The following is a 25,044-nucleotide window of genomic DNA, read 5'->3' as shown; positions in this document are numbered from 1 at the left end:
GGGCAAAGTCAGCCAAAATGGTACAAAAGCTTAATACTTTATTGAACTATTTGACCAATTTGATAAAAGAAAATCACAAATCAATTCTTAATTTAAGAAAATATATTTTCCAAAAAGAAAAAATATATTTCCGATAAAATCATTTTGAATAAATCTTCATTTCTTCACCATCCATTGGTTGGCCACCTACCCAGCTGGTGTAGCTGCCGCTGTGTGGCTGCTGGCTGCCTCTGGAGTGCTGGTCCACACTGAGGTCTTGTTGTAAAGGCGCAGTGAGGCAAGCTCCTTGATGAGTTGATCCAGTCTGGCCTTCTGCTGGTTAATGATGAACAGATTGTTGGCCAGGGTGGTAAAAAGTGCTTCACGTCCTGGAACCACCATGTGTCTGGGTGAGAAAAAATAAATAAAATTACAATACAAAAAACATTTTTGCCTGTACAACTAATAAAGGAAGGAAACTCTGTATGAATGTATGTATGTATGTTTGTACTTTGATTATCTAGACAAGCGTACATCCTATGTACTTCAACTTGAACGCTTTTACTTATGGTTTTTGTACCAAACAGTGATGGGCACCAAGCAAGCGCAAGTGAGGAAATGTGTTGAGAGAAACTGATCCCTATTTTGGTGTCGATCCTATTGACGCTAGAATTGATCTAACTCAATTAAGACAAGACATATTATCGGGACTATCGATACCTCTGGTATCAATCCGCTCACCCCAACAATGCAGCCCGTTCAGCACAGGCATGTTTTGAAAGACACAGCACTAGCCTTCATCACATTAAGTTATAATACATGAGTTCATTTGAAATGTTGTGATGCTTCATGGGGCAACATAATTCTAAAGGGTTTAAATAAGGTTGGCCTCGTGCAAATCTGGACAAAAAGCAACTTCTCTTAAATCAATAAAATATTAAATCGATATACCACGCATCAAGTCACAGAGAAACAAAGATATTCACTAACAGCCCATCCAAATTTGAAAAAGCCTACAATAAACGCGGACTACGACACAGATGATTATGTGAAATCCCCATTTGTTTCCACCCGTAGAGCAAATGTTTAAAAACAACTCCATATATGGGCAACGATGACGTCCAATATTTGATTGCTTTTCAACACTACCTTTGCTTCTTCCTTTTCTCCAAGTGTTTTTCCCATTCCACATCCAAAACATCATTGACATCTTGCACAGCAAACATTACGTACTGGTAGAGCCTGCGGATTTCCTGCAGAGGGATGTATTAAGAACCAACATTGCAATGAACTATGCTCACATTTTCACAAAACCATCACATCCTATTGATCAGTCAATATATGTTAAATATCTGTCCTCAGGATGTAAGAAGTAACATGAGTTCATCTTAAATGGGTGTGAAGTGTGAAGGTAAGTATCAGGTTCAGTGGTGGGTTTTAGGGTTCGTCAGAAATGTTGACAACGCGGGAAAAACTTGACAAAAATATGGATAGAAAATCAGACAAAATGTTTATGTTGAAATTAAAGAATTGAAGATGTTTTTATCGGACCGGCAAACACGTGACTAGTCCTGTACCAAGCTGTGTAAAAATGTTATATTAAATACTCATTTTCAATATTATCATCTTACCTTGAGCCTCTCTTCACTACGGGGGTCGAGAGGTTTCTTGTAAAGAAGCTGCAGGTAACCTCTGTCCTTGCTGAGTTCATTCTGGGACATGGCGTCCTCTGCCCCAGCAAAACCCTCCAGCAAGGTGGTCTTCAATGTGCCAATGTCACCATGGAGGGACTGAGGAGTGGTGACACACACACAATTATAAAGACGTATAGTATAAAATTACAGGGCTCCAAATTAATGATTGCCCAGTTGCCTGCGACCAGATTTGGGACATTGTCTTTTTTTTTTTTTTCTTTCTGCCTCCTCTTACCTCTGTGGTCTCTTTAATCTCCAGCGTAAAGATGTGGAGATCCTCCGACTCCTTCTTCAACTGCCTCATCTCGTCATTCGTGCCAACTTTGAAGTCGGCTTTGACGCTGCGTGCCTTTAGGTCGTCGAGCTCCTTCTGGAAGTGAGCGATCTGAAAACACAAAGCAGAAGGCACAGCTATGTTATAAAGTAAGTTATAAAGTCCTCGAAAATGTTTTCATGCATTTTCATGACCACATTTCCACAGAATTTCAAAGATATTGAAGTTTCATCACAATAATGCAACTTGTTTTACACAAATTGACAATATTAAAAAAAATTTAACAATTTGTTAGCTTACTATGAAAAAGATTCTACAGCTCAACTATGTCGAAAACCTTGTACATGTTCACAATCAGCGAGAATTTCAGGCAAATTGACAACTTTAGAGAACAGCACTGTAAGAAACAGCCGTTATAGCAAGAGAATAAGCACTGTACAGACAATGTTGGATTCTGAATAAGAGGTTTAGTAAGGGGTGAAAATCTGATAGGGAATGAACAGAACAAGAACGGTATTTTGCAGTACCTTGCATCCTTGTGAGAAATAAAGCCTTCATTTTACGTAGCTTAACCAGTAAGCTATGCCATGAACCCAATGACACTGATTGTCCTCTCAGGGTTTTGCTAGAAGTAGACCAGGCATTACCCAATGTACAACAGATAGTCACATGATAAGCGATCAAATAAACACACGAGTGAACAAAAATATAAAATAAAATGTCTGAAAACAGATGTAGTGATTACAGTGGAAAAATTATGAAGACTGAGCATTTTCATGATTACTTGTCTAGACTTAAGTCAATTTTTTTATGATGGTGATAGTTCTGTTTAATTATTTCAATTTACAGCACTGAGATTATGCGATTAACGGTATTTTAGAGATAGCAAATTAAGTTTAAACGTGACATCTCAAGAAGAAATGGGTGGACGGTTAAGAACTGTAACCCCAGGAGGGGGAGCAATAACATCAGGAAAACAAAGCCTCCAGAGTACTCAGAATTAGTTTACAGTAGTTTCCCTGTATAAACTAATGTAATGTTTACAACTTAAAGGTTTGACATCTTGTTTCATATGTGGAGAACTCGGTGCACTAAACATTTGGTAGATTGACAACTAAAATTTCCCTTTGGATACTCATTTTCGAGTTTCCAGGTATTTGGTGGGTCAAAGATCTCTGGGGCTTTAACACCCAAAGTTCAGCTTAAAATACATGTACAAAGATACCCGATTGAAAGATGTTCTTCTCCCTCCACTCTGCAACAATGACAGACATCTTGTTTACGATGACTCACACAATCTACCTGTCTAGTTTCCTTCAGCTGGACTATAATTACCTATTCTTAAAAGGGCCAATTGTGCAACTGGCAGTGTGGTGTTGTCTACGGAAGAAGAGACCGTTTATCCGAGATGTCAAATTGCAAAGTGGAGCTGACTGAAACATGAGTTGAGAAAATTGGAAACGCTGCCCAAACTGGCTGCCTCACTCCAGATTTGTTGCACATTGATGTTGTACATTTTTGTACATTGTTCCTCTCTTTTAAATTGTTCAACAAACAAATTCCTTCGTCTGTCATATGAGTGTTGAGTTTGTGGAGTGATAACTTCTGAGATAAAAGCCTTTGTGTAGTTTGCTAGTAACCATAAGGGATGGACAGATACAACTATATTAGGGCTGCCCTCTGAAAGTCGACCAGTTGAATCATCAGTCGGAAACCTGTCAGTCGACTATGATTCTTCCAGTCGAGCAGTCCCCCCCCAGTCAGTACTCATTACAATAACAGGATAAAACAGACAGAAGCTTATAAAATGCACAGGGATAACATTTCAATGAGGAATTTGAAATAAGGGGCATACAATAATAAAACATTTTTTAGAGAGTCACAGAGAAGTGTGCCCGTTACGCACGCTTTCGTTCCATACGCACTTGTTTCGTTCCATAAGCAGACGTAAAATAAATTAACCTTCATCTAAAATAAAGACACAGTTTTGGCGCGCCGATAGCAGGCACTCCATGGATGGCGCGTGCATCGCCAGTACCGTTGAAGGAGACAGGTGCGCAAAATGCGCCCAAATCTTTCCGCCCTAGGCTGCTGCCCTATCTCGCCTTTAGGAAGAGCTGAGCCCCTCCACCAAAAATAGACAAATGTTCACATTGAACAGCCAAATCCAATTCGACTAACTCTAACCCTGATTCGGGTACAGCCCCAGATTTATCACTGCAAATACAGAATTTGAAGTATCAGTTTATTTGATCCAATCCATCAATCTGTGTGTAAAAGAATATAAAGCACAGCATGCAAGTTGCTTTACTTTAATATATATTAAAGTGAGTACTATAATATACTGTAGTTGGTAATATATAATATAAACCGGCATTTAATGTCTCTTGGCAATAGGTTTTTTGCATTTGGGATATTCTCCAATACCCATAATCTGTTGTCATATAGTGGTACCTTCTGAGCTATATTTACCTGCCAGCTATATTTACCTGCCAATCACATGCCAGTGATTTTTAGTGTTCTTGACAATTTCGTTTAGAGAAGAATTTTCACAGACAGGGTAGCACTCAACTTGTTAGTGGGGGTTGGATGGCTGAATGGCTGAGGATTTAACAGTACAGCAGTAAACTGTTTGAGTGGGTAATAAAATAATAATGATGATAATAATAATAATAATGTATACTTTATTAATCCCTGTGGGGAAATTAGTTCTCTGCATTTACCCATCCTAGTATCTGACGTATCCAGAAGCAGTGGGCTACCACCCATGTGACGGCCTCCTGGGGGGTTGAGTGTCTTGCTCAAAGACACTTAAGTACGCTACCAGCCGGGGATGGAAACAGCAATCTGAGCTACTGATCCCAGTGTGCAGCTCTCACCTCTTCCAGTATGCCAGTCATGATGGGGTCAGTTCCTTTCTTTTGTTGCACATGCTTCTCCATAGCCTTCACACCCATAGCTGCCTGCATTGCAAAGGGACAGTTAATAAATATTATACAAAACTAATTTCTGTATTCAAAGAAATTTCTGGAAGATTTGCGTAAGAGTCATTACGGCCAAGCCTCAGCCACGCACACTCTGTGACTCTCGCTGTCATTTCTTTGGTTATAAATGTGAACGTTTCCCATAACTATATGACAATGTGTACCTGTTCAAGTTAGCTACAAAAAGTATTTGAATCAAACATCAATCAGACAAGAAAGAATGCAGGCATGTTGTTTCATCAGACGGGAGTAGAAGAGTACCTGAGGAGTGGGACCTCCTAACTGGCCAGCTGGCTTCTGGACAACTGTGGTCGTGGTGTTTGTTTGGACTGGCCTGACAGGAGCTAAAAATAAAAGAAAAATAATTATAATCATGGATACACAAATCAGAATCCCAATCTATACACAGATGGCCTGGGAAAAATAAGAATAACATGCAAATTACGTCTTTGTTAGTTGCAATGTATGGTACACTGCACAAACACAAAAGTAGAGTGACAAAATGTGTCCTTTGTTTGTTTCCTTTGTTGGAATGGAAAAAAAAAAAAAAAAAGAAAGAAAATAAATAAATAAAAAAACATTCATTGGCAGACGTGATGCCTGGTTTACCTGGCATGACAGGGGGCTTGGTGGCTGCGAGAGGAGGAGCAGTCAAGCTAGCGGGCTCCAATGAAACTGGCTTAGGTACAGAGGGGGTGAACGAAAAGGACTGGGAGGCCGGTGGCTCCACGGCTGCAAATCTTAAAAGAAAAAAGAAATTGCATGGAGGGTTTCTTTGTGTATTCAAATTATTGACAACACATATTGTCAGAGCATGGTGCATATATATTGAGTGAAAAAAAAGAGAGACTTCTATAAAAAAAAAATCATTTTGCTCCTGACCCCTGCAATTCCTTTAAGTGCCCCATGGGGGCTGAGGTCCCCAGATGCATCACTCACCTATCATTAAGGTTTAACTTCACAGCCGGTGCAGGGGTCTCCATATTGAGCACCGTGATGGGCGAGGCCGTGGCGAGGCGCTGCAGTGACAGCACCGAGGGTGGAGTCGCCTCCGCTGTAGGTTTGGTCGGCGCAGCAAAGGAAAAGGCAGAAGGTGCTGCAGGGGTGATGGAGGGAGGCTTGGAGGCAAAGGAGAACCCAGAGGAGGAGCCTGAGCCGAAGGCTGTGGAGCCACCCAAGGAGAAGGCCGAGGGGCCTGTGGTGGGCGCTGAAGAAGGGGGGAGGGAGAAGGAGAAGCCTGGCACGGAGGGGGAGGCTGCCGGGCCCAGAGAAAAAGGAGCTGGAGCGGAGGAGGCGGCGGGCGGAGCAGGGGTGGGAGTGGCGGGTGCTGCAGGACGAAAGGCTGGGAATGTTGCCGGGGCGGGTAGGAGTGGGGCTGTGGGTTTCGGGGCTGGTGCTTCCCCAGACCCTGCCAACACAAAGGGTTAAATTACTTATTTGCTGATAGCACTTTTCCTATACAGATTCTGAATGCTAAACGTCAACTATCAGTTAATTCCACCAAATAATTACTGAGTGTTAGTTTGTGTGTTAGTCACTGGCACGCGATTGCCACTTAAACCATATTTGGGGTTTGATGTGGACTTTTTGATTTTGTATAAACCACTTTGTTTTTCTGTTACATACAGTTTGTGTACAGATTTTATAAATATATATGCATACTTTCACAATTCCTTGCTTTTTTCAGTATGTGAACCCTCAGATAGAGGGTTATTGCTTATTTTTTAGGTTTATTGCCAATTTTCCCATTTTCTGTTTTATCTATATGTGAGTCGATTCAACATCAGCATTTTCCTTGAGGATGAGTCTATGAGAAGTTTCTATATACTCATTATATTTGGACAAGTCTAATCTACCGGAATTAATTGGTCACTCTATGGCCAATGATATTAGCATTTGTAAATTGCAAACAATAATCGTTATCAACTATATCCCTCAATTATTTTTTATTGAGCTTCATGAATAAAACAACTCTTTTAGGAACAGAGATAAATGGAAGGCAAACGGCAGCAGCTGAACCAAAATAAACCAACAATTACATTAGACCCTAAATGTAAAAATATACTTCTATGCACATTGCCCAAGCATCCAGCAGATCAAGGACACCAATCTTACATTCCATGCAAATACAGTCAATGGCATTTCATTTTGGAAAGGTTTCCCACATGACTGCTGGCACTGTTAGCATTGAGCCTTTCACTGTCGTTCCAACAATAGCAAACTGTCACAGCGCTCATCGGCAGACTTATGCGAGGGTCACACCGCTCTCATCTCATCGCCGAATGGTCACACCGCTGGCGATGGGGCTTCCACACATTTCAAACCTCTCTCCTTTTCCATGTGACAAATGACGTAAATAATCTTGCCATCAATCCCTTAAAATTGTCCTTATTAAAGAAACTTAAAATGATGTGTTTCTTATTTTATCGATGGTTTAAGTGACGTTTTTAATTTAAAATAATTGGAACAGAGCAGTGGTCCGAGCGTCTATTTTCCAAGGAACAGCCAATGAGAGAGTATCTATTATCTATCCTATTGGCTGTCGCCCGGCGCTCTGCGCTGCTCATTTGCATAAATTTGAAACATGCTCAACTTTTGTCACCGTGAAGCTGTCAGCTTCACAGCCGGTCATCGCTGTGCCCCCTGCAGCTGGATAAAGCCGCGCTCTGTTTGAAATGCATTGCAGCCTGTCCCTTTGCAGCGCCTTGTCACCTGTGGTGTGACTGTCCTATTACCCATAGTTCGTTCAACTGCAGTGTTTGCCATACATTGATTTATTTGTGGCGGCCCGCCACAATATCAACATTGACTGCCGCATAATGATTTTATTAATTATTTTTTGTTATTTAAAATTCTCTCGCTTTTGTTGTTCTTCAAAATGCCTCTGCGCACGCGCTGTCCCTCCCTCCTTTTACCACGCAGATTTCAGTGCCTCATTTTGGTGCCATGCCGCCCTCTGGTGTTCCAAACCCCACAACTCATACCAAAATAGTGTGTTTTTATTTTAGATGTAGGTTATTTTATTTTACGTCTGCTTAGGGAACGAAACAAGTGGGTATCGAACGAAACCGTGCATAACTGGGATAATTTCTCCCGGACTCTCTCTCCGATCACCACCTCTCCATGTGTTATGCACAGAAAATAATCTTCACGAGCCTATTAGTCGTGCGCTGTTCCTTCCCACACCGTGTTAGTTAGAGTTAGTTGCTCTCTGCGATCTGGGCGCCTGGAGAGCTGTGTTCATGTCTGTGTCGGGGGCACGGACGATTCACAAATATAAAAATATTTTTATGATTTCCCATTGATGTGTTATCCCTGTGCATTTTGTAAGCCTCTGTTTTATTCTGTTATTGTAATGCATATTGACTTGGGAAAAAAAATAAAATGACCACTGCTTGACTTAAGAGTCGACGGGCTTGCGACTGATTATTCGATTTGATTTCAGGGGGCAGCCCTAATAAAAACATTGTAGTTTTATTTTAGATGTCTTTTATATTACTCAAATCTCCTTAGTGAACGAGAAAAAAAACAAAAAACCCCTGTGCATTACCCCCCGTGGATCTAATTCTGTGGGAAACATTGAACTGTTTTGGTTTGCATCTGAAAGAGAAATCAAAAGTTATCGCCTCCAAACCTGATAAGGGCCGTCTCTCCCCGTCCAGAGCCAAGGCAGTAGGGGGGGCAACCAGTTGCTTGGAGCCAGGATTGAGATTGAGAAGGGAAAATGGACACAGAATTCCATCTGAAGACAGCAGCAGCATGACGGGCGCCGGGGGCAACTTCTTTTCATCAGCTGTGGGACAGGAAAAAAAAGAAGAAAAAATAAATAAATAAATAAATAATATATATATATATATATATATATATATATATATATATATATATATATATATATATATATATATGTGTGTGTGTGTGTGTGTGTTTAATTATCTTTGCATTATTATAGAGTACACACATGGTCCTCAAATACAAAATTAGGCAATTTAAGCTGAAAGCTAACCACTGTGTTGTGGAGCAAAAATAAATACGGCTGAGCCGCAGTGTGGTAAAATCAGGAAGAGAGTTATGTTCTCGTGCAGTGTGTTGAAACTCTGACTGAACACTAACTTAAACCGCAGCCAGTGAAAAGAGAGTCCTATTAAGGTCGACCATCAACTGTCACACTCCCTCATACATGCTGTGGTGAAAACTCTGAATAAAAATAATACAAAAATATTCAGTATCTGTGTTTGTAGGTTGTAGGAGAAAAAAAAGAAAAACTCCCATTCGGGAGCTGCGCTTTATCAAAAATTAACCTTTAAATCTATGGCTGGACCTATGTATGAAACACTTGAGGGCTTCATTCAGGGCTAAATGTTCAGTTTCCATGAGGGTTCCTCTGACACTTAAGTTGACTTGTCTAAAAGTTGGAATAAATAATGCATATATTATCCCCCCCCGGTCTTAATTTAATTTAGTTTTTCCTCTTTTAAAAAAAAGAACCAATAAGAGTACCGGCAAAGTACCAGTCGATAAGCAGTTTCGCTAAGAGTAATGGTACCGTTAAAATCTTAACGACACTAGGGACAACATCCCTACAAATGCCCCATTCCTCCAGATAAAACAACTAAAAACACTTTTTAGTTGATTAATTTGGAGCAACGGGGCACAGCTCCCCGCCATCGGGGCACTCAATTACAATTGAATTGTTTCATTCAATTCCAATAAATACATACATACATCTACAACGGACAGCAACAGAACGGATCGCAAGTTGCATGTGGGCGTCGACTAAGGTGTGTGTGGAAAGGATCTCTCATTCACCAGTTAGTCAGTGTGCATCACAATAACAGGGAAAAACAGATAAGACACCTAATGCACAGGGATAACATTTCAATGGGGAATTATAAATAAGGGGAATGATAAATATATATTTATGCAATATTTTGGGAATGTGAAAATATCGCTTATGGTGCCAAATATCACAATCTTTCTTTTTCTTTCGGCTGCTCCCATTAGGGGTTGTCACAGCAGATCATCTGCCTCCAAAACCTTCTGTTCTGCGTGTCTTCCTCCCGTACACCAACCGCCTGAATGTCCTCCCGCACCACATCCATAAACCTTCTCTTTGGCCTTCCTCTTTTCCTCTTGCCTGGCAGCTCCATCCTCAGCATCCTTCTCCAAATGTAACTTATCTCTCCTACACACGTGTCCAAACCATCTCAATCTCGCCTCTCTCACTTTTTGACCAAACTGTCCAAACTGAGCTGTTCCTCAAATGTACTCAATTCTTAATCCTGTCCATCCTTGTCACTCCCAATGAAAATTTCAACATCCTCAACTGTGCCACGTCCAGTTCAGCCAAATGCCATTTTGTCAGTGCCACCGCCTCTAAACTGTACAACATAGATGGTCTCACTACCGTCCTGTAGACCTTCCCCTTCACTCTTGCTGGAACCCTTCTATCACTCTGGACACTCATCTCCACCCTGCCTGTACTCCTCTTCACCTCTCTCCCGCACTCTCTGCTGCTTTGCATGGTCGACCCCAAGTACTTGAACTTATCAGGTTCAAGAACTTGGGGTCGCTACTTATCAGGAGTACCTTATCAGGAGTACCAAGCTACTTATCAGGAGGTGGAGAAGGCTCCACCTCCACTCCTTGCATTCTCAGCTTTTCGCTGCCCTCCCTTCCATTAAGGCACATGTATTGTCTTACTCCTGCTGACTTTCATTCCTCTTCTCCAGGCTCTCCTCATCATGCTCCCTAATCTCGCTACAGACCACAATGTCATCCGCGAACATCATAGTCCACGGAGACTCCTGCCTGATTTCATCAGTTAACCTGTCCATCACCATTGCAAACAAGGGCTCAGAGCTGATCCTTGATGCAATCCCACCTCCACTTTGAATGCTTTCGCCACGCCTACTGCACACCTTACTACTGTCTGACTATCCTCATACATATCCTGTACCACTCTTACGTACTTCTCTGCCACCTCCAACTTCCTAATGCAATACCACACTTCCTCTCTCGGCACTCTATCATATGCTTTCTCTAAATCCACAAAGATGCAGTGATACTGCCTCTGGCCTTCCCTGTACTTTTCCATCAGCATTCTTAAAGCAAACATTGCATCTGTAGTACTCGTTCCTGGCATGAAACCATAGTGCTGCTTGCTGATCCACACCTCTCCTCTTAACCTAGCCTCCAATACCCTTTCCTATAGCTTCATGCTGTGACTGACCAACTTTATTCCCCTGTAATTACTACAGCTCTATAAGTCTCCCTTTTTCTTAAAGATGGGTACCAGTACAAAATGGCAAATATCACAATATTCCATATCATCGAACATCGGCCCAAGCCTAATTATGAGATATAGTTGTTTTTTTTAAACTAAACCATTACTGATTAATGTTATTTAACAAGTCTAACATTAGACAAAACTTACGGCATTTGTTGGTACCCTTGGGCGAAAAAAATAACCCACAATTCTCTCTGAAATAACTTGAAAATCACAAAAGTAATTGGCATCCATCATTGTTTATTCCATATTTAATATAAATCCTGATTTTTCTTTTGATTTGATAGAACAGAATATTTTACATAAAAGAAATGAAAATGGCTGGACAAAAATGACGGGACCCATAACCTAATATTTTGTTGCACACCATTTAGAGGCAATCACTGCAATCAAGCGATTTCTGTAGCTCTCATGAGACTTCTGCACCTGTCAACAGGTAGTTTGGCCCACTCTTTCTGAGCAAACTGCTCCAGCTGTCTAAGGTTTGAAGGGTGCCTTCTCCAGACTGCATGTTTGAGCTCTTCTATTTTCGTCATATGGGCGTTTGGAGTGCTTTAACTGGCCTCCAACGGAAATGAGATGGTCCTCCAAGGTTGGACTGAGTTCCTGCATGGGGTTGTTCAAGCCTTGGGATTGTAGGCACAGACTGGGGTGCTAGCTTTGTCTTGCCGTAATTAATCCTACTTTCGGCTTTCCCATCTTCCTGAACTGCTCTCAGGTACAACATAGCACCAATGGCCTTGGTTGATGCATTGGAGAACACACACCATTGTAGGTGCACTGCTTCAGTAAATGAGGTTTTTATGTACATACGTGGTACACAAAACGGTTTTAGGTCTTGGAGCAAATCTCTCCCGGCTTCCCATCTGCTTATTTTGTCTCCCATGAAGGGTGTGTCCCAGTCGGACAGCTCAGGGCTTAGTTCCCTGATGAGGGCAGTATTCCCTGGATTGTAATTGGTGCCAGCATCCCAGGGGAACAAAAACACTTGACGGTGGCAAGGTCACCATAGCGGGTGAATGGTTTGTTCGTGGTCGACATGGAGTAGGGCGATGTGTCGGTCATGATCTGCCAGAGCAGACCTAAGCTCTGCGGGTGCAGTTTGTCTGCTCAGTTGTAGGTCTTTCATTACTGGGGCGCAATCTTCAGGGGACAAGGCCTGACAAGGTTTGACACGAACTTGTGTAAGCGGAGATTTGACTCAGCAAGTGAGGCCTGTGTTCGTCGGATCAAGTAGATGGATTGCCTTGGCTTCAGACGGTATGGATACCAAGCCATCATCAACATACAAGTGTCTTTCCACAAAGTTGACTGTATTGGCGCCATGCTCCTCTGCACCTTCTCTGATAGCTCTTCACAGTCAGTAGGTGGCCAAGGCAGCAGAGGGCCCATTTCCAAAGACTTGGACCTTCATCCAGTACTCCACAAATTGATTGTTGATGTCATTGTCCCTGTGCCATAAAAAACTGAGGGATTTGCGGTGGTCTTCACGCACAAAGAAGCAATGGAACATCTTCTGGATGTCTGCCAGGATTGCAATCTTCTCTTTCCGGAAGCATAGCAGGACACCAAGTAGGGAGTTATTAAGGTCAGGGCCTGTGAGCAATATGTTATTAAGCGAAAAACCAGAGTACTGGCCGCTGGAATCAGAGACCACCCTAATCTGATTGGGTTTTTGTGGGTGGTAGACCCCAAATGTTGGGAGTTACCAGCATTCTTCAGCTTCTTTCAGTGGCAGTGCTACCTCGGCATGTCTGTTAGCCAAGATCCATCCATCCTCCATGAATGCCACATACTGTTTCTGTATCTCAGGTTTCCTTTTAACTTGACAAGCTGACGCATTGCCCAGCAGAAGGTGTCGTGGTTCCCTGAACAACAGTGGGGCTACCCAACTGTTAACGTCAACTCTGTAGATGTTTGTGTCCATTATCTTTAGGAAGACCGTGTCTTCAACTAATGGAGCAGGTTTGATATCATTCTGACTTCGGTTGAACAATATTTATCCCAGCATCCTCTCAGTTACTTTGCTAGGCCTGCTGAAGCTTGTGCAGAAAATGTAATGGTGACCACTGTAGCAGGAGTATTTCTGCTTCTGGGTTTTGTTCTGGGATGTGCTTGGCAATGGCGCTGAGATTGGTGTGTGACTGCACTCAGTGTTTCGGACCTATTGTTCAAGATCTCTTGACACTCAATGAGTGGTGGATGAGAGGAGAACTTTTCCGCCCAGTTACTCGATCTGGTTCTGAGGTGGTATGAGAACAGTTTGCTCTCAACAGTGAACAGCTTGAACAACTGCATGGCTCGTGAGCGATTGCTCTGGTCATCCAGAATTCCATAATCTTTGATGGCCTTGTCCTTGGCACATTTGGGGTATATCTTTGTGAGGCAGATCTTGAGTGCATGAGTGGCTTCATTGACTTGGGCCACAAACTTCTGTGCAACTTGTTATAACAGCAGCCATGGTTGAGTGACGCCGTTCGCTTGTGACAGTGAAGGAGCCTTGGTGGTTTGAAGTGATGGGGCGGGATTCATGGCTGCATCATGATAGGTGCTGTCGCATTCAGAGCACTTCATTGAGGACTGGCAATCTTTGGAGAGGTGGGTGATCGAAGAACACAATTTAAAACATATTCCTTTCTACTTGAGGAAGGCCTTTCTGTCAACGAGGAGATTGTTTCTGAATGTTCTGCACTTTCTGAGAGGATGGGGATGGTTTGTGTTATGGGCAGTTCTTCTTAAGGTCATCATTAGCTCTAGAAACATCAGTTTTGTGCACTGAGATTGGTGTGTTGGTGGGAAGGTTCTTCACAATGCATTTGTCTGGTTTTGTGGGTGTTGTGGTGCAGCTTTGAAACATGAAGCTAGGGTCGTGGAGAAGGAAAGCAACCGTGATCCTGTTCGTTGTACCATGAACAAGAAGACACCCATTTCTCTTGAAGCCCATATGGGCCCATACAGTATGTCAATGATTGGGTCAATTCCACATGAATTTTCCAGATATGACAGGCCGATGAGATAACTGTCTTCTTTAGCACCTTGGATCTCTATAAGCAAATCCCTGAGTTCACATAATTTAAAGAGGTCCCTGGCTGAAATCGTCAGAAAACTGTCCAACTGCTGAAACAGTGACTTTTCAGAGATCTCAAGGGCAGTATAGCACTCATGTAGCCTTTCCCATGCTTTGTGTAAAGCCAGATTGGGGTTGCTCACATGCACTGAGTGTATGCGTTTAACCTGTTCGCCAGATTCATTTCCCTGCCATTTGATGAGATCCAATTCTTGGGTTGCTGTGAGGTGAACTTCACCAACTGCATTGGTGAATGAGGAGTACCATGTATGGTAATTCTCGGGCTTATCAAATTGGTACAGCCCTGAATTGACAAGGTCTCGTCGTGTTCCGCCAGAAGTTTTGTGCAAGCTGGTGAAATAGGTTGCAGAGCATTTGACTGGGAACGTACGTTCATGGTTGTCTGTTCTTCTGACTTCAGGCTTTGTCTCCAATCTAGTCTAATCAGGTAAGTGCATATTGTCCGCTTCTTCAGACTTTGGCTTGTTGATAGGTTGTGTAATTGTAAAGTGTCTTTCACTTCTGGGCTCCATGTAACAAAGCTGTCGTGTGACTGTGCATGGGGAGGCCACAGGTACGACTGCTAAGAGTGAAGAGGGAGAACGATTTTGAAGATTAGTTTGAGATTGGACATATTCGCTGGTGCGTTCAATTTCACAATTTTCCAGGTTAATCTAAAACTTGCATTGCTTGAGCATTTTACAGCACGTCTACTTCCACTACGACTGCAGCTGATTCTCGGTGTAGGGTACACACTTCCAACTCTGTGTCTATCCTTGTTGCCATCCTGACCACTTCGAAACCTAGAATGCTGCCTTTTCACTTTAATGTTCTCGTGCACTGTGTTGAAACTTTGACTAAACACTAAGTTAAACCGTTAACCAATAAAGAGAGTGAGTCGTAGTAAGGTTGACAATTTACTGTCACACTTCCACATACATGCTGCGGTGAAAAGACATTGCCTCTAAAATGCGTCAGTGGGTGGAAGTTGATTGAATATCGTTTATACATTGCCTCTATCTGTGGAACCAGGAAGTTGTTAGACCAGAAGTGACTAAACCGGCATTGATGTCATTGCATAACGCACTGGACAAATAATTTAAATTGTTACAAACAAGTTTGTTAAACTGTGAAGTAGTTATCCACAACTTATATTAAAATATAAATAGTTACCAACAATTATTTAAAGTAGAAATTGTAGACATAGAAGCTGAACAATGCCTTAGAGGCTACATAAAAGTATAAAACAAACCAAGTGGGAGTGAGAATGAAAACAGAAGGAAGGGATTCAACGTGAACCTCATCAGGATTCAACAGCATGATTGTCTGGGCTTTGTTGTGGCCCTCTAGCTTGTCTGAACCATTTTAATGAGCATTGGTTTTCACAAACAACAACAACTATCTCCTTTCACTCCTCTCCCTTTTCTCTACCCAGCATCTCATTTCAGACAGCAGCTTGATCAGACTACAATCATGTCAAAATGCCTCTCAAATTCTAGGTTCTGCTCATCGAGGGATCTTTGAGGGCAAATGGGAACAGATAAGACCAGACAGCAACACCGACGCTACGGCGATGTCTGCGAGACACGTCTGGTAGAGATGAAGCGCTGTTCCAGCACAACGGCTTATCGCTATTCTTTACACGGGCCTCGACGAAGCACTGCAGAAGCTTTGCAGAAGCTTTGCAGAAAAAAGTAACCACATATTATCTGTGTGATCATTCTGAGTGCACGGACCAAAAAGACAAAAGTTGACTGCAGTAAACGGCTTAACACACCAGCTATACACAAAACAATCAGTCATATTGATTTAATCATGCTATAATTTTGTTGTTAAACCATAGCTGTAGTTGACCAATATATGGAAAAAGATGTCGATAATGTGAGATGGAACTAGATATCGTCTGGGATTTTGTCTTAATATTGTGATGCAGTTAAATGTAATTTTAAGGCTGCATTACAGTCAAGTAAGTTGATGGTTTCTGAACTCTGTTTTGTCATGAATGGCTAGCGCCATTCATCCCTTTCATCTCACGGGTCACAATCATACATTCCCATGCCAAGCAACTACTTCATAATAGGTTTGTCTGAAACCCCCCTTTTTTTTCCTCCGCTGAAACTTAAATTGATTCTGTTGCAGACCTGCCATCCTTGGGATAATATTTGGATTACAACAATAGTGGAACAGGGAGTCTCTGTGGCGTTTGAGTGACTGCAGCTCAATGACTCCATCAGTTATTCACACAGTAGCCGTCTCGTAATGAGGCTAATCACATCATATGCAAGCTACTACAGCTCACTATATAAACACACATTTATCTCAAAAGGATATATCCCTTGAAATGCATCATCTTGTAAAGTTATCCAACATGTTTACCAACTATAGATGCACCCATTGCAATTTTCCTGGCCACTTCAATTTCAGATTTGTTTTTTAAAGTCTGACCTGCCGATTCAGATTTTCATCCAATTGTATGTTCATATTAAAACATTGTCTATTAAATATCTTTTACATTGTCGTCCGATCATTTTGAGTTTAAATCCGTGATCGGACAAACCACATTTTCTCATCATTTGGCCTCATTGGGTATATCTGCTATATGTCAATGACAAATATATTGCTTGATCTGATCACGCTCACGTGATAGGACAGCACATACGGACTAGATGTGCAATTTTCACTGACCACAATAGTGAGATTGCTCAATTTGACACTGTTTATTACTGTTAATTATTCTCTAGTGGAAGAATAAAAGAACATGAAACTGTCCCTGAACTCCAATAAAATGAAATACAACATGGAACGGTCACTGAGTTTCAATATATTTCACTATAATGCAACCTGTAACAACTCTCACTGAGTTTAGGTGCATATAATGCATGACATTTCACTGCATATATGTATGACAAATAATCTCTTGAACTTGAACTGACATGGAAATGTTCAGTTAAAACTTCTAATTAAAGTCTCTTTAACTTTTAAGTGCAGATATACCTTTCTATTATATTTATATGGTACTTGCCATTCCAAAATAAATTGCAATCGTTCAAAAAAAGTTTTAAAATAAATGGCCAACTCCTATATGAATCAAATCGAACGGCTCATTTTAATGAGTGACTCGTCAAGAACCGAGTCTTGTGCACTAGGAACCAGAGCAGACGCTGTAGTGACAGCGATAGATACAGTCTCCACAATTTTGGAATATTGTCAGGCGATGGAGCAATAATTTATTTAATCTTTTCGTTTACTTTGACCTCCAAACAGCCGAAATTTTCTTTCTTTCGCTCTCTTTTTTGAGCGCCAACTATGTAACTAAGTTAAATTACGTTGCATAGTGTTTGAGTATCGGAGCATTTTTACGAGTACATGAGCACTGTATCGGGCGTGTAAATTTGACCGGCACAGAATTGGATACATCTGACACTGATTGGATGGTGAAAACAGACCAATTCCAGTCACAAGTGGACTGATCGGTGCAACCCACGTTTTATATGTAAACATTACGGTCACATTTTTGTGCTTGATTAATACTCCCCCCCCACTTCCTATTTTACCTCAGCAATGTAGCATTACTCCTCGGTGGATAATAACGTACGGCCGCATATCAGTGGATGTTGAGTGAGTAAGATGAAAGGGAGCGGAGGGCTTTCAGAACCACAAGGTCGTAGCATCTGGTCCAATCCGAGGGATGTTGTTTAAATACCAAATAAATGTACCGTATTGTTTGTATTGATTGTTTTCCGTAACTAAATTAAAATAACATATAGTTTTTTTCCCCCCTCGTAGTTTCAGCTGACATTTCGTACCTACGAATTTTGACCAAGAATTGCACGGTTAGTAGACAAAATGGGTGCATATTGGCAGGTCTGCTATTGAAAAATGAGTTGACTTGAAGTGTTATGTTGTGGTTGAACTCAGACCTTGCTGGTTTCATGCATTAACAGAAACAACACACAAAAATGACATTTCTAGCATAAAATAGCTATGTCCTCTTATGTGAGAGAAGTCCAGTGTTTTTGCATCCTGTGAGAAATGTTTACTCGTGAGTAGGGCTGCGTCTCTTGGGCAGCGTCCAACGATTTGATTTAGATACAAAGGGTCACGAGTCCATTCAATATCGATTCAATCAGATATCGATAAGATGGCTCATGATACAATTCTATATCAGAATATTGACATTATGCATAATGAATATTGCTACCAACTTCTTCATCTGTTTTGCATTCCAAAAATGTTTCACAGTACAACTTTAGTCTGATACAGAAATCGCTTTACCGATATTTAAAGCAGAAAGTGGTTGCATAACGTCCACACAAAGAATCGATATTCAAATTTTCTAATGGATTCAGAAATTAAAATAATTGAACTGAAATGGAGTACTGTTCCTTTTTCTTTTTCCTCCAAGCCTTTTGTAGATTCCCCTCTTGAACAATGGCTGTTGACACAACGCGCCATTGCCTCCTTTGATTTCAGTAGCCATGACGACCACATTTTTTTTAACAGAGAGCATGCATCATGAAGACAGGCTGCAACTCTCCCAGTGGACGTAGAACAAACTTACATATGTAAATCTCCTGCTGGCTGGTGTAGTCTATGGCAACCCCCAGGGGCAGTGTGTCTTCGTTGGACTGCGACACTGGAAGATCCGCCCTGCTCGCATCCTCCAGGATCCAAAGCTCCCAGTCGTTCTGAACAGGACAAAAACCATACACAAAATATTCCACGTCTGCACATTAAGTTCAGGTTTAATTTTGTTTTAAATGTTCCCATTTTCTTACTGTAAAATGTTTGGCATTACGCTAAAAGATTCATGAACAGTTCCAAAAAAGACACGCCACAAAAGGCATTACCTTATCCTTAGCAATGACGCTGACTTCAATAGAAGCTGCTGACGCCGCAAAAAACACATCCCTGGATGAAAAGAAAAGAGAGACGTTCACACGCCAACAGTTCAAACAGTTGCGCAGAGAGCAAGAACACAATACACATAAGAGAGTGTGTGGGTGTGTGTGGGTGTGTGTGCGTGCGTGCGTGTGTGGTGCGTTGGGGAGAGTGAATGTCTCTGCTCTTACCAGTCTTCAATCTGGCTGAGGAAGTAGTGGTGCTGTCTCTCCACACAGGTTCCATACACAGGGTCATTGAAATTCAGATACCTTGACTCCGTCCTCTCGTCTTTTTTCTAGCACAGGGAAAAAAAAGAAAAAGATTAAGAGTGATAAAAATCGCATAACAAAAAAAGATCCTAACCATTGTTAGATGTGAGAAACGTTATATCTGATTTAACAACAATTGCATGTGTAGTAGGTCTTTAAGAGAGCGAGGGCAGGTGTGAGCGCTTTTTAAGTGCAGAAATATGTTGAGGTTTTGTGACAGCGTATATTATTTGATTTCATGCTGTCAGCATCCTGTTTCCTGAACCCAAAATATGAGCGGATGATCTACGCTGCTTCCTTTTTAGATATCAGCTCAATCGCCTTCGTCTCAAGTCATCCCCGTCTCATGTTGTCTCATGCCTGCACGCTGCGTACGCTTTGAACGAACAACAAAGGCTGCACGGGGGGGGAGCATGCGAGTGGATATGATGACTGGGCGTTTTATTTTTTTGGAACAGCTCAGTACCGCTAACAGTGAGGAAACTATTTACAGAAAATACAGAAATCATGGGTATTTGTAGATTTGCAGTTTGCACAACCACGTTTCTTAATCTGCTGGCATAAGCCCTTGCGGTACAGCAGCACGCACAGATAGACATGACGAAGAAATTGATCTTACTGGTAAAAGAGACGACACATGTATATTGATGGATCCAACACTGCTTTTCACACGTGTTTCATCCCTGCCCGAAACACCTGCTCTCTAACTTCCCCATCCGTAATCAAGTAGACCTCACGTCAGCACCAAAATTTGTTGTATGACCAATTTAAATCCTGTTCTCAAGACTAAGAGAACAACGCAGAGCTACTCCACCGTGACGCTACGTTTCATTACTGACTTCATAAAACAATAAAACTTTGCGCTACTTCCCCACTATTGAATTCCAAATGTTTTGGGCATTTTCAACCGCCTTCAAGGCGCGCCAATAGCGGGTGTTTATGTCACCTGTGTCTCGTATCCCTTGATTTTATTGAATTTCCAAGATTGACGTAACCCAGAATTTAAAGCCTACATTTGTTCTTCTTGAACACTATTCACAGCCTATCGAACCGTACCTTGACCAAAACCGCCGACATTAGGCCAACAAGCGTTCGCTAGCTGAAAAGTGCGCACCAGAGCGCGTGTCGACACCTGCTAAAAAGGTAGACAGGGAAAAAAGCCTGTTGGCACTAACTAAAGGAGCAAGGCGTCAGGGCAGTCGGAGTGTACTCACAGGCAGGGAGATGACCACCAGGTCAGGAGGCGTCTCCACAGAACCATCAGCAGACGCGTACACCACCGCAAACACAAACGTTCTCAGCCACAGCACATCCAAAACTGTCAAGGATAAAGTTAAAGCTGTTAATTTGTGGAGCCCAGATGAGGCAATAACTCCAAAGACGTCCATGTCATATGTAGAGCACATGTAGAGCCTTGCCTTTGACGGGGTTGTCAGAGCTGTAGTAGTGCGGGCAGGGGATCACTTTCTTTTCTTGCAGTGCCTGTGCAGAAGGGTTTCAGCCCGTTAGTACACACACACACACACACACACACACACACACACACACACACACACACACACACACACACACACACACACACACACACACACACACACACACACACACACACACACACACACACACCTTCTCAGGGAGCGATGATATTATTTTGTTATAGTAAAATGCTAGGTCTGGGAATTGGGCAGGAGGATCATACAATTTGTCTCTGATGAAAGGGTCACAATTCAACCAAATAGTGATGAGATGGCTCAAATTATGATTCTATAGTTATTGTTAAATTTTATACATAAAAACTGCTACTAACATTTAAGTTGCAACTTCTCAATTCACGTCCATTTAATGTGATTTTAAAACATATTTAAAATAATAAATTAGGTCTAATAAATAATTTAAATATTTTATTTGTGACTATGATTGTATTTAATTTAAGTAGGTAATGGCTGCATATCTTCCAAAAATATATATATAAAAATTCCAATCGATTCGGAAATTGAAATAATCAAATAGGGTTGATTGAATATATACATATTTTTTTAATCCAGCCCAATAAATTGCAACAACTTACTGGTGTGTATTGACTGACTGAGGCGTTCATTTTCCCAGCAGCAACTTGTTTTCCTTTGGGACTCCAGCAAACTGTTCAGAGTAATTGCATTGCATTAACCAAGTCAATAATAATAGAATTGAATTTACATAAAGCTATTATCGTCACTAAGTCTAAAAGGGTTGACTGCAAATCCAAAAATAGTGCGACAACAAACAGTTTACAAATACCAGTTTAAGAAATGCTAAGAATCCAAAGAGACCAACTCACTGCATGTGACACCATTAGTGGCAGGTAGCTGGCCCTGCACCGAAACACTGTCGACAACATCCAGAACCATCATGCTTCCATCAGACAGACAGACCGCCAACAAGGACGCCTGTGCAGGGTTCCACTTCAGATCCTGCACGCATGTGCCGGGGTGGACTGCCGGTCGCAGAGATGTGAAAGGCAGCTTTTGGGCTCGCCCCTAGAAAGAGGGGTGGGGTGTTGGGGAGCGTGAAGGAAAATTAATAAAAGATATCTGCTGAATTGAGGGACAGTCACCATTCTTTGCCACAACAAACTCCTTGTATGTGAAAATGTACATGGCAAAATAAATTGATCCTGACTAACATATCCTTATTAATAATTGATAACTGTGTAACAAATGAAAATAAAACAATGTGAAACAATTTGTTGTATGACCAATTTAAATCCTGTTCTCAAGATTAACAGAGAACAACGCAGAGCTACTCCACTGTGACGCTACGTTTCATTACTGACTTCATAAAACAATAAAACTTCACTACTTCCCCAATATTGAATTCCAAATTTTTTGGGCATTTTCAACCCTAGATAGTTTGCACCAGATTTCTGGTTTGTTTCGCACTGCAAGAATTGAAGGCGCGCCAATAGCGGGTGTTTATGTCACCTGTGTCTCGTATCCCTTGATTAAATGAATAAAAGATATCTGCTGAATTGAGGGACAGTCACCATTCTTTGCCACAAAAAACTCCTTGTATGTGAAAATGTACAGGGCAAAATAAATTCATCCTGAATCTAACATATACTTATTAATAATTGATAACTGTGTAACAAATGAAAATAAAACAATGTGAAACAAACACATAGATTTTTATCTTATTTTATCTTTGATGGTCAGTAAAGTTCAACCCACAAAACTTGATTGATAACTAGTCTTTGAGATATATATATATATATATATATATATATATATATATATATATATATATATATATATATATATATATATATATATATATATATAGACTGTAGTTAATCAGTCATAAAGAGGCAGAATGTGTGTGAAGAAAGAGTTTTATTTCACAAACAAAATGCAAATACTCAGGGTGTCTTTTTAAAATGCAAAAACTAAAAACAATCAATAAAAAAAAAAAACAATAATCACCTGATTCATGAAGGTGCGGACATCATAGAAAGTTAGAGATAAACCGGCTTCCCCGGACATGCCGCACACAGACAGGGTCAGCTCATCACAGCTCAGGGCCAAATTATGCACAGGGAGATCCAGAGACACCTCCACCGCTGCTGGAACAACATCGACTGGACGACGAAGCGGGAAGGAACCAGAACGGTGTTGGTGCAGAAGAGGAACAAAACGTGATTGCGGTAAATGTCTGGTGAGTAGCACAAAATACTCAAAGATAAACATATATAATCTTAGTCCCTACTGTTTTCGCTGGAATTTCCTTCGACTTTATCTGCAGAAATGATGTCTGCGGTCACATACACCTTCAGCCTTCTGTCGAGTCCCACAAATATCAATCCAAATTTGTTTGAGACAACCAGTAAGTTGGATCTATCTTTTGACATCTCTACGGGGGAGTCGAAAACTCTGGTTTTCTTCAGCTGGCGAAACTGGAAATCCTGCAAAAGGAGAACAGAAATAAAAGTATATTTGGGTGAAACATGTTTAACTGGAGGACATCATGCCGACTGGTTTAAAAAAAAAAAAAAAAAAAAAAAAAAAAAAAAAGGAGGGTTGGATGTGAGATACATTTTGACAACATTTAAGACAACTGAGTTGGTTCATACACAGATAAGTGAAGCAGCTAAGTATGAAGTATGTAGCCCAAAGATTATGCTTATCTATTCTCCCAATAAAGACAGTATAAGCATAAAAACCGCTGTGTAACCCATTCAACTGCTGTCTGGGGCAGGTACCACCATTGGTCACGGGGACACACTGCAGGGCTGAACGTAATGCTGAATGGTAAAACGTACAAAACATATTACGAAGTGTTTCTAGTTCATAATTGGATTAAACTTAATCTAACAAAACATGACAAACCCGTGGCTGTACAAAATTCGTATAAAACAGCGTATAAAAGTTGAAGAGCCCTGATACATGTGATAAGTCCACATTGGCTCCACGGGATTAGCCACTTGCACGTTTAGCGTTTAGGCGTATTCCTGGAAGCAGGTAGTGAACGCGGCGGAGGTTCGTGTGACCGAACGACCGAGTGCGTGTATTCGGCTTTTGCATTTGTGTTTGCTTCGACCGTGCGACAACGCGGAGCCGGGGAGCTCAGCTCAGCTCAGCCGCCACGACAAGCTAGCATCACACAGCTCAGCCGCGCACACGCACTCGACCACAGCGCGAAAACGGTGCTGCGCTAACGCTAGCTTAAACGCGCCGTGCCAACGGCCGCAACTTTTATCCAACTTTCACCTTCATCTCCCTTTCGGGAGGAGAGTCCGGGTCGTCGCTCATTCTCCGCTGTAGTATCGGTTGCTTCGCAGCAGGCGAGGGGAGTCGAGTCGGCGGAACGTCGCTCGGTTACCGCGCGGCGAAGCGGGCAGCTGTGACGCGCGTCGGGGGAGAGCGCCCGCGCGGTTCGGAGCTGTGACGCACCTAAGGGAGACCAGACGACTTCGGAGCAATCGATCGAACTCTGACGCGCCTTCTGAACGCTGCTGCGTAATTATATGACATAATAAGAACACAAGGTGAAATCTTCATCTCTAAACTTTTTATTTGTATTTTTTCAAATTTAATTGTATTTACTCCAACCAATACATAATGAGAGCATCTCTATATTTATTATTTATTTATATTTATTTATTTATTTATTTATTATCATATTATTAAAATAATGTGATAATATAATAGGGGTTTTATAATATATGATATAAAATAATATTTATCATATTTTTCTTCCGAAAAGCCTCTTAGATTGACGTCTTGCTTTGCTCTAATTTAATGAATGTACTTATTATTAGTTTTAAATATTATAATTACAGTATAATATACATATGATATATAATATTCTGCTTTTGTATGTTTGATTCAATTAATATTGTTATATAAGGAGATAGTTTTTAATACCCTACGTTTCTATTTCCCTCCACTGTTCTACTTGTATAAAAATATATAATAATAACGTAGCAGCAACCGATACCGCTGATATAGTATTAAATCCCTGATTCGATCCCTACAAACACTGAATGAGACGCTGGCGTTGGTTCAAGATGGACGACACGTCGTGTTTATTTAAAGTGGCGATCGTTCGTCGCTTCTGGCGTCACCTGCGACG

At 41.4% G+C, this 25,044-nt stretch overlaps 1 protein-coding gene across 1 annotated transcript in view; it reads right to left on the bottom strand.

Moving 5' to 3' along the window:
* Positions 1-24,326, bottom strand: part of nup214 (nucleoporin 214) — a 62,658-nt gene extending 38,332 nt beyond the window's left edge. Inside the window, exons 1-19 of the mRNA XM_080017623.1 lie at positions 24,180-24,326; positions 23,179-23,374; positions 22,896-23,050; positions 21,755-21,953; positions 21,506-21,576; positions 20,856-20,919; positions 20,652-20,755; positions 19,357-19,463; positions 19,135-19,195; positions 18,846-18,972; positions 8,566-8,724; positions 5,871-6,339; positions 5,541-5,671; positions 5,193-5,275; positions 4,827-4,910; positions 1,909-2,058; positions 1,611-1,769; positions 1,129-1,232; positions 191-385 (exon numbers count right to left, since the gene is read on the bottom strand). Of these exons, the coding sequence (XP_079873749.1) occupies positions 191-385; positions 1,129-1,232; positions 1,611-1,769; positions 1,909-2,058; positions 4,827-4,910; positions 5,193-5,275; positions 5,541-5,671; positions 5,871-6,339; positions 8,566-8,724; positions 18,846-18,972; positions 19,135-19,195; positions 19,357-19,463; positions 20,652-20,755; positions 20,856-20,919; positions 21,506-21,576; positions 21,755-21,953; positions 22,896-23,050; positions 23,179-23,374; positions 24,180-24,221 (2,660 nt within the window). The 5' untranslated portion in view covers positions 24,222-24,326. The remainder of the gene's footprint in view (positions 1-190; positions 386-1,128; positions 1,233-1,610; positions 1,770-1,908; positions 2,059-4,826; positions 4,911-5,192; positions 5,276-5,540; positions 5,672-5,870; positions 6,340-8,565; positions 8,725-18,845; positions 18,973-19,134; positions 19,196-19,356; positions 19,464-20,651; positions 20,756-20,855; positions 20,920-21,505; positions 21,577-21,754; positions 21,954-22,895; positions 23,051-23,178; positions 23,375-24,179) is intronic.
* Positions 24,327-25,044: the final 718 nt, after the last annotated feature.

The sequence above is a fragment of the Zeus faber genome (genome assembly GCF_960531495.2).
Source record: "Zeus faber genome assembly, chromosome: 17".
NCBI classification, from domain to species: Eukaryota; Metazoa; Chordata; class Actinopteri; order Zeiformes; family Zeidae; genus Zeus; species Zeus faber.
Note: the sequence above shows the minus strand (reverse complement) of the source record. Positions and strands in the feature narration are given on the sequence as shown.